The sequence below is a fragment of the Pteronotus mesoamericanus genome, unplaced genomic scaffold (genome assembly GCF_021234165.1).
Source record: "Pteronotus mesoamericanus isolate MK-2021 breed Mesoamerican mustached bat unplaced genomic scaffold, CSHL_Meso_final contig_702, whole genome shotgun sequence".
In the NCBI taxonomy this organism is placed as follows: Eukaryota; Metazoa; Chordata; class Mammalia; order Chiroptera; family Mormoopidae; genus Pteronotus; species Pteronotus mesoamericanus.
Genome location: NW_026555239.1, coordinates 1,274,722 through 1,284,558, shown reverse-complemented (window position 1 = coordinate 1,284,558; position 9,837 = coordinate 1,274,722). Strand labels below are relative to the sequence as shown.

General features: G+C 61.9%; 1 protein-coding gene across 1 annotated transcript in view; it reads right to left on the bottom strand.

Annotated features, from left to right (window-relative positions):
* Nucleotides 1-267: 267 nt before the first annotated feature.
* The window catches only part of CACNA1I (calcium voltage-gated channel subunit alpha1 I), a 91,141-nt gene continuing 81,571 nt past the window's right edge, over nucleotides 268-9,837 (bottom strand). Inside the window, exons 29-36 of the mRNA XM_054582545.1 lie at nucleotides 6,701-6,779; nucleotides 5,950-6,071; nucleotides 5,173-5,511; nucleotides 4,765-4,911; nucleotides 4,262-4,384; nucleotides 3,551-3,722; nucleotides 1,805-2,001; nucleotides 268-873 (exon numbers count right to left, since the gene is read on the bottom strand). Coding sequence (XP_054438520.1) covers nucleotides 268-873; nucleotides 1,805-2,001; nucleotides 3,551-3,722; nucleotides 4,262-4,384; nucleotides 4,765-4,911; nucleotides 5,173-5,511; nucleotides 5,950-6,071; nucleotides 6,701-6,779 — 1,785 coding nt within the window. The remainder of the gene's footprint in view (nucleotides 874-1,804; nucleotides 2,002-3,550; nucleotides 3,723-4,261; nucleotides 4,385-4,764; nucleotides 4,912-5,172; nucleotides 5,512-5,949; nucleotides 6,072-6,700; nucleotides 6,780-9,837) is intronic.

The window sequence follows — 9,837 nt, the reverse complement described above, 5'->3', positions numbered from 1 at the left end:
AAATAAATATATATATATATGTCTGTCTCTCTCTATATATATGCATACATATATATATACATGTATCTGCATGGGAAGGACCATGGCCGGGCCATGTCTGGGCCTCGGCCCACCCAGACGCGGCTCCACCGTGCTCTCGGCCGCCTGGCGCTGGCCGGCCCTGCGTGGTGCCCGGGCTGAGGACCGAGTATTGCTGTCTTCCCCCTGGCTCCTGAGGTAAAGAAGGTGAGACGGGCGGGCGGCGGCAGAGCTGGGCCCCTGCAGCCCTCATCTCTTCCTCTTGCTCGCAGCGTCTGCGGGCTGCAGCTCTCCCGGGGGCTCAACTGGGCCCGGGGGGTCCTTGCTGCGGTCGGCAGCCCAGGAGGGGCTCCGGGCCAGGCCGTGGGGCCCGACGGTGGCGCGGGGGCGACCGGGGCCGGTGGCCAGGCTGCTGGTGCTGCTGAACCTCCTGGCGGGCGGGAGCCCCGGCGGCGCAGGCGGCGCGCAGAAGAGGGAGGTGAGCGAGAGGCTGCTGAGCGTCTCCGAGTGCTCGCTGCCCCCGCCCCCGCCGCCCCCGCCGCCCCGGCCTGCGCCTTCCTCGTCCGAGGGGTCCATGGAGTCGTGGTGGGTGCATCCCGGGCTGGTGGAGCCCCCGCTGCTGTGGCTACGCTGATGCGCGCCCAGCCCGCGCCGGCTGAACAGGCCCCGGCCCCGAAGGCTGAGGCGGCGGCGGGCGGCGGGAGACAGGCCCGCCCGGGGGCCGGGGGTGGGCATGGGCGGCCCCAGGGCGCAGCGGGGACTGTCGCTCAGCGTCAGGCTGTCCTCCAGCGTGGTCTGCAGGCTGCCCGCGGAGCTGCTGCGGCTGGCCTCCAGCGACGTGTCGCTCCCTGTGGCCTGCGGGGAGACGAGGGGACGGGGGCTGCCTGGTGTCCCCACCCCGCCCTTCCAGCTGCCTGCCCATCTCAGTGACACGCGGCTCTCTGATTCCTCAGGAACAGCCTTCACAGCACACCCAGCTCCCCACTGCTTCCCCCCTGCACCCGCCACTGCCCACCGGAGCTTCTGGGCGGCTCTCACAACAATCCCTGGAGTGGCTCCGACTGGGCCCTCCACCCCACCCTGCCCGCTGGTCCTCACGGGGCAGCCAGGTTCATCCTACTCACACCCAGTCAGGCCCTGGCCCGAGAGACCCGCCCCACCCCTCTGGGACCTCTTTTCCCACCCCCACCCCCCACCTCTGCTCTGCCTGGAAAGCTCCTCCCCAGAGACCGACAGCTTGCCCCTCGGGCCTTCCCAGCCCCTCCCCCAAGTCCCCAGCTCACCCCGTGGGCCCCTTTCCTGTGCAGTGTTCTCCCCAGTGTGTGTCACTACCAAGCAGACCCTACTCTTTATGCACTGACTGACATCAGCTTTTCAGAAACGCACACACTAAACACAAACCGTAAGCCCCAGGGGCAGGGGTTCTGCCTTCCGTAGCTGCTGCAGCCTCCGGGCCCAGCACACACCCTGGCACTTAGCTGGGGAAGACAGCTACTGAACGAACCAGCGCCTGGGAGCACCGGCACCCAGCCCCACCTCCACCACACTGTGGGGTCGAGGCAGCTCCTGCCTCTCCCTGAACCCTGGTCCGCCCCCCACAGAATGGGCTGTTGGGTCTGCAGGTTCTTCCGCCTGCCCCGGTGGTGGCCCTGGCATCCAATGCAGGCGGCCCTGCAGGCCGAAGCCGCCCACTCCCAGGCCTGCGCCTGCGCCTCCGCCTGGAACCCCAAGGCCCACTCAGGTGTCCCCCAGCGAGGGAGCTCTCGGAGTCAGGGAGGTGCCATACCTGCCGGAGGAGGGTGCAGTTGACGCTTGGTGACCGCAGGGATGCCCAGGAGCCCTGCAGAGCGATCTTGGGGAGGGTCCCGGCACCAGCGCCCTTCTCCTGCCCTTTCTGGCTGGCAGACACAGCGGGGTGGAAGAACTCCGCGGGCATGGGCAGGAGCGGGCTCGAAGGCGCTGCTGGGGAGCAGGGAGAGGGAGCTGGGGAGCAGGCTCAGGCTGGCAAGCCCCTGCAGGGTGGGCTGACAGGGAGAGGGCGCCTAGGAAGCCACCATAAAACTATAAGCAAGCCGCCCTCTCTAAGCCTCGAAGTCCCCACTCTGAAGGCAAGAGAGAAATGGCGAGCCTGTCCATGGGAATCCTGGGAAGACAGGCGCTGGGCAAAGGCACAGCTTTTGGAGCCACGCAGGCCTGGCTCAAGGACCCCTGGGCTCCTGCCTCTGTGAAACAGGGACCGGGTGCCTCCCTCGAGAGGTGGACAGGACGAGCAAAGCCGGTGTTAAGGGTGCCACAACCAGGGCCCGACACCCCGCGGGGTCTGGCCAGGCTGGGGGCCCATCACGGACCGCAGGTGGGGCACTGGACGGGCTGAGCCGTTAGAGGAGCGCTGCTGGATCTGTCCGGTCAGCTGCACTGCGGGAGGACAGGGGCAGGGACGAGGCGAGGACGAGGGGAAAATGAGGGCCAGGCCGCAGGGACGGCCAGGAGCCTCTGCCCACGGCCCCCTCAGCCAGTCCCTTCTAGGCTGAGGATGGAATGAAGGAATTGGGGAACAGGTACCCAAGGTGGCTGGACAGCTTGCCTATCCCTAGGTGCAAGGACTTCTATTCTGCATCATCTTATGATTTAAGGAAAATATAAACACATGGTTCACAAAGGGCCTGAGCTTTCATTTGATCAGCATGGCTCTTGGGTCCTGTGCCCTGACTTTTGGTTCTGGAAATCTGGGGTCTCACTCAGCCCCTCAGCCACCATGTCCAGTCCAGAGGCCACTGGTTTTAGGGTAGGGCCTTGGGACAGTCACTCCACCCCCAGCTCCTGGACAGGGCTCGATGCCAGGCCTCCCACAAGAGTACTGAGGTGCGCTCAAGGACCCCTCTTCTGCTGAGCTCATCTCTCTGTCCCCTCCCTCAGCCAGTGCTGTGAAACCAGATTCCTGTCACCCTCTAAGAGGACTCAAGGTGAAGGGAGGCCCTAGTGATCAACAGGCCAGCTCTGTCCTCTGCCCTGGTGCCACAGCCGAGCCATGCCACAAACTCAGGGCGCCAGGGGACAGCCAAAGGTTAAACAACCATCAGGACATTTTATGGATAGGCCAGAGGGGGCAGCGAGCTCTCTGTTGTTCAACATCACCTTGTGTGAAGATCCGTGGGATACACACCTCTCAAATTCAGCTCCAGAAAAGCCCCCCAGTAGCCCAGCAGCGTTCTGTCCGCTCGATGATGAGAGCTGTGTGTGCCAATCTGCTTTCCTTTTCTCTGCTGCTCCCGGGAAGCTCAGCGGGAAGCCTTCCCTTGCCCAGGCTTCTGGCATTATTTTTATCTCATCTCTCTGTATTGTTTGGCTCTTGAGCTTTAATCATTGTTATATCCAGCCTGAGATTTCTATCTTTTATTGTCAGTTATTTATCTGTTTCTTTCCCAACTCAATATAATAGTCTGGGAAAAAATGCTAAGGCAAAAACTCAACCAGCCGCCTCTGAAGCAGCCGCCCAAGAACAGGGCTGTGGGGAGCGGGTGGGGGGCTGAGCGCTCACCTTGGGTGCCCTCGTGTTTCAGCCAGGACCGGACGGGGTTGAACGAGATGGACTCCATCTCGCACAGGAAGTTCTCTGGACCGGAGGGGACGACCGCGTTGGACAAGGGGAAGAAGCATTCACCTGGGTCCCCCGCACACCCAGGCTCGGGTGTGTCTGGCTCCTCCTGCAGGAAAAGGGAGGGAGATGGGTTAGGATGGCGGCGGCGGCAGGGGCCAAGCCCACCACAGCTGCCTTCAGGCCCCCGACCCACAGTCCTTTGCTCAGGCCGCTCTCGATGCCTGGATGGCCTCCTCCTCACTCTGTCCACCTGGCCAACAGTCGTCATCTTCTAAAACCCAGGTAAAAGGGCCCCCTTCCCGCCTCTCTGATGTCCCAGGCAGGTCAGTTTCCCGCTTGCCCGCTTTTTGATCCTGAGATCCTTGAGGGCAGTGGGGGGTTCTTACTTGGATAAAAAATATCCAAAGCGACAAGGAGCGGCCAAGGCCACTGGATGCCACGCTCGGGGTCCCGGCTGAACATGTTGCTGTGTGACTCGCTACATCTCTCTAAGGCCCACTGTCCTCATCTGACCCACAAGAGACCAGGGCCTGGCACGCAGCAGGTGCTGCTTACGTGGTGTCCTGGGAGGACGCAGCGTCCTGGCTGGGCAGGCGACAAGGACAGCCTGGCCTGCCTGCCCAGGAGCCCACTGCGGCCGCTCACCTTGCTGTCTTTAGGGCGAAGGGGGCAGGCTGTGGGGTCGTCGAGACTCAGGTCATCGCCCAGCAGGATGGATGAGGACCTGTCTGAGTTCAGGGAGAAGGCTTCCGTCTCGGCCAGCTGCACCTGCAGAGGCGGCAGCCTCGGGTCACCCGTGGAGCTGGGATCGGGCAAGCCTGGTCGCCCAGAAAGGCGCTGGGCAGTGGCCAGAGAGGTTCAGAGACCTGCCGAGCATGGATGGTATGCCCACCCTGGGCGGGCAGCCCAGCCTAGGCGGGGGTCAGGGGGCTGGGGGAGACACAACGGCCTCACAGCCAACAGAGGGCCAGGCACGGCCTGGGCCAAGGGCAGGGGAGTTGCCGTAGCTGTGAGCCCCAAAACTGGTCCACCTGTCCACAGGCCAAGCGTCCCTGGCGGCTGGCCGGCATGAGCCAAGTCGACGGGCAGGCCTCTGCCCAGGGCGAGGCTTCTCCCGCAGGCCGGCCCAGTGCCGGGGCCAGCCTCACCTCCTGCCTGTCATGATGGCACCTCCTGCAGCCGGCCGGCGAGGCGTAGTGGTGGAAGATGGAGCCAGACAGGTTGTCAATGATGGTCAGCTCGCCCTCCAAGGAGTCCTTGATGATTAAAGAGACGCTGTCCAGCCACAGATTCTCCTAGGCGGACAGGATGGGCAGGGACAGGTGGGATTATCACTGGGTGGGGACTGCGGGGTGGGCGGGCACAGCTGCCCTCCCGGTTCTCTGCACCTGTGGCCTGTGGCCTGTGGCCCGGGCCTGACCCACTCGTCACAGGGTCTCACAGAGCCGAGCAGCAGGGGTGGGGCCCGAAAGACAGAAGTCTCTGCCCAGGCCACCCGGGCCAGCTTCACTGGCAGCCCCCAGGTCCTGCCCTCGGTGACCCCGGCCCCTGCCCACCTGGGCTGGAGAGTAGCCGTGCCGGCACAGGCGGCCTTCCGGGTCGCCCCCGCCGCCTGGCCCCGCGGGCGGCCGGCCGGGTGCACCCGGGGAGCCGGCGGGCGGCCGCGGGCTGGGACCCAGGCCCTGGGCCATCTCCAGCTCGAGCTCTGCATCCATCTCGGCGTCCTCCTGGGCCTCTTTGTTGCTGTCGTCCAGGTGCTTCATGAGCACAGCCACCACCACGTTGATGAGCACGAACTGGGCCGTGAGCACAAAGCTGACGAAGTAGAGCGGCGACACGAACTGCAGGCTGCTCAGGCAGCTGCGCTCGTCGTGGGTGCAGTCCCGCAGCGTGTCCTGTGCCGGCGGGGAGGGCCGTGAGGGCCCCAGGGTCTCCAGGCACAGGCCTCGCCTCCTGAGCCCTGCCCTCCTCGCGCAGCCCCAGGCCGGAGCCAGAGGGCCTCTGCTGGGGCGGGGGGTTTGGGGGGTGCCGAAGTGCCGGGGTCCGGCCCCAGGAGGAGCAGTGACTATGGTCCCCGCTGGCCCTGGGTGGAGTCATGGCCCCCAGCACCCAAGCACTGATCTGAGCACCACCCAGCGATTCGGGCGGACAGAGAGCCCATTCCGGCCTCCTCGACACCCCACGGTGATGCCCGGTCCCGGGCAGGGTTCCCTGCCTCCGGGCCCTGCTCCCTGCTCGGCAGGCGGAGGGCCGCCCTGTCGCGACTATCACCAGCACCTCGCTCTCCTGAGAGCCCAGCCTGAGCTCTCCCTCCCCAGCCTGCCCGCAAGTACCTTCATGATCCCGTTCCAGTTGTCACCGGTGGAGACCTGGAAGAGCGTGAGGAAGGCCATGCCGAAGTTCTCGAAGGTGGCGTGCCGGCTCATGCCCTCACACGGGTTCTCGTCATTGCAGACTGAAAGGGAGGGAGTCAGCCATCCCGCTGCACGGCCTGCCCCGCCTCCCCTCAGAATCCCCGCCACAACCTTCGGAGGTGCGTGCAGACTGAGCCCGGCCCACAGATGGAGAAACTGAGGCTCAGGGAGGTGGTACCCAAGCTGCGGCTCAGGCTCAGAGGAGCCTGGCTCCTCCTCCAACCCAAGTATCAGTTCCACAGGGAGAACATGGGGTGGGCGAGGGCTGGTCCCCCAGCGAGCCCTGCTTTCTGGAGCTGACCCTGTATTGCCATGGCTGCTCTGGTTATAGCGGTGGCCCTGGCCCAGGATGGACACTGGCTTGTGGGGCCGGAGGACATGCCCAGGGGTCAGACAACGGGGAGGCTCCAAGTGAGGGTCCATGGCATAGGCCTAGGGTGGGCACGTGGACCCAGGCCAGCATCTCTCACAAGCTCCCAGCCACACGGGAGGGAGGTGCCATATGGATGGCAGAGGCCGCCCATCTACCCCCCACCCCCACCACGGCCTGCTGTGAGGGCATCTCCCCAAAACAAAAACCCTGATGGGGCAGTCTGGGGGTTCTCAGGCCTCCCCCGCCAGGACCCTCCTCCAGACCCGGCCCGCCTCCACCCAGGCCTGCCTCGCTCACCCAGCTTCCCGAAGAGCTCCACTCCCAGGGCGGCGTAGATGAAGAAGAGCAGCATGAAGAGGAGGCCCAGGTTGCCCACCTGTGGAGACAGCGGGTGGGGCTGGGCCAGGCCTGGGGATGGCTCGCGGGCGGGCCAGCCTGAGGGTCAGGGCAGCCGTAGCACTTCCCCAGGCCCTGCGCCCATGCCTGCCACTCCCCGCGTGGCCTCCTGGGGGCAGGCTGGGCCCAGCTCGGGGCACGGGATAATGATAACACGCTTGTGACGCCTTTCCTGTCAGTGGCCTGGATCAAAGTAGTCACGTTCATTGGTTCACTTACGCCACATGATGACCCACAAACTCTGTTTTACCCCGTTCTTCAAATAAAAAAGGAAACATCCTGAGGTGAAGAACCTTGCCCAGGGTCATACCGCTAGCACGCAGTAGGACTGAGATTCACACCCAGCCCACTGGCCCCAGGGTCCGTGCACACAATTGCTACTCTGTGCACCTGTGCTCGGTTAGTGCCATCCCGGGGGTGAATACAGAGAGGAAGGAAGGACGTCTCAGCAATAATGCCACCTCCTCCACGAAGCCTGCCCAGATTCCCAGATTCCTCCAGGCAGACTGGGATGCAGCCAGACAGTGTGAGTGTAACCAGTGTGTCCTGGCCACTGCCCCTGCTGGTCTGGGAAGTCCTGGAGAGCAGGTCCGTGACTGGATTAAGTCAGATCCGCTTCCTCAGACCAGCACGGAGCCCGGCCACGGAGAGGGGTGGGCCGAGGAATCACGCAGGACTGCGGGCCCCAGAGCCCCCTGCACACCCAGCCGCTCCTGTCCCACAGCTCCTGTGGGAGGGAAACGTCCCAGATTCCAAACCTATTTCAAATCTATCCATATGCTAGAGACCGCCTTTAACTCATGTTGGGGATAAGATAAGGCTCCGACACATTCCCGCCCTAGAAATGAAAAAGCTCCTAGACCCCGCAGAAGACCTGCATGAATGAGTCAGAAGACATTCGCGTTAATTGCTGAAAAGTAAACCATGTTCACCACAGCCTCCTAATGTTGTTTCTGCTCCAGAGGGGGGTTCCCTTCCGAGCTGCTCCGCAATCATACCAGCAGTGTCTGACTAATTAAATGATGCTCATTCATTAATATCACAGGCACTGACTGAACACCTTTGAGGCACGACACGCGGCCCCGGCAGCCGAGGGGAGCGCGCAGCAGTGGCTGGGCCCTCAGCTCCGCGTCCCGCCCTCCGCAGGCCCCAGTCGGCAGCATGTGTTAACCAGTGGCCGCCTCACCTTTCCTTTTCTTTTTCTTTTTTAACATTTAATTTATTTAATTTTAGAAAGAGGGGGAAGAGAGGGAGAGAAACATCGATGTGAGAGAAACATCAATCAATTTGTTGCCTCTCGCATGCACTCTGACCGCGGACCGAACCCACAACCCAGCATGTGCCCTGCCTGGGAATTGAACCTTCGACCTTTTGATTTGCAGGATGATACCCAACTGAGCCAGGCCAGTCAGAGCCACCTCATCTTTCATATCAGTCCGTCCCCCCTCCCTCAGCATCTTCCAGAGCTTGCGCAGCTGCAGCCTCCCCCCTCCCCCACTTCCCTGCCTCCAGCCTGTCCCTTCAGCCCTCCCCTCTGATTCTCCTCTGAGTCGCGAGAGCAACCTGCTAACAGGTTGAGGCCTCCCTGGTCCAGAACCTCCCGTGGGCCCACTGCCTGCAGGGGAAGCCCAAGTTTGCTGTCCTGGCATCAGAGGCGTGGCCTGGCCCTGCAGACCCACCGGCCTGACTCCAGCCTTGGGAGAAACAGACCACATTAGCATATTCTGTTCCTTCTGCAGGAAAGACCCACTCTGGGTCTTTGACTGGTAAATGCCCCCGCCCCACCCCTCAAAGTCCAGGGCACAGGCGCCTCCCCTCAGGAGCCTTCCCTGAGGCCTCCTCCCTCTGCGTGGGACAGAAGGGGCTCAAGTGTCTTTCTTTCTTTCTTTTTTTAATCCTCATCTAAGGACATTTTCTCAGTGCTTTTAGAAACAGAGGAACATCGACATGAGAGAGCAGCATTGACTGGTTCCCTCCTGTAAGTGCCCGGGCCGGGAATTGAACCTACAACCTTCGGTCACGGGACAACATTCCAACCAAGCAAGTCACACTGGCCAGGGTTAAAGCTTCATTTTCATAGCACTTTACAGAGAACCAAGGAAATGTCCAGGGCCAGCTAATAGATTTCAAGGGGGAAGCCTCCCGCTGTGCCACATGGTACTTGGCACATGAGGCTCTTGAAGTCTAACGTAATTGTAATTACTACTGAGCCAGGGACCCCCCCTAGGCATCTTCATGTGCCCTGTGCCAACTCAGGGTTGGCCTGGGGACCCACCCAGGAATGCCTAGGGGTCAGAACCGTAACCCTAACTACCCCCATCCTTATCCTTAGCAGACTCTTATACAGCATGTCCTATGACCCTGGTCTCGTTCAGCCCTTTATAACTACTTTAAATTTCACAACACCCTTTTGAGATAAACACTATTATCAACCCCCATTTCATAGCCAAGGAAACCAAGGCATGAGGAGGTGAGTTACATGCCCAGGGTCTCACAGGGGACTAGGCTTTGGCCCCAGGGCAGGGTAGCCAGCCTGAGTCTGGGCTCCACCAACTTCCTGTCTGCACACCCCCAAGCCCAGCACTCGCCCCCATCTTCCATGTGGCAAATTCTTTTGAGGGGGTTTAGTGTCAGGAAAAAAACACATCTCTTTGAACGTCCCTGTTTTCCATCCAGACCTGGTGAGAGTTAAGCTGCTTTCCCTTTGCAACTGGGCTGCTGGGAAGCTCACACCAAACTCAAGAGGAGAACTCGCTAACATTCTCAGTCCAGGTCACTGCAAAAATTGGCTTTGCTTTCACCTTCCCTGAGCTGTTAATCTTTTGTCCTTGTTTTTAGTGTGCTGCCCCTGATGAGTCATGAGGAATAAATGAACGTGTGCGAGGCTCACCTCAGAGCGGAGGCCATCCTGAGGGGAGGGAGAAGGGGAGCCGTAGTAGTCAGGACAGCAGTGAGGGACAGGCTGGGGCTGCAGCGTTCCCGGGAGGATGGACGATCGCCCCTCTGGGTCCCTGCCCCTATGTCCTTTCCACTACCAA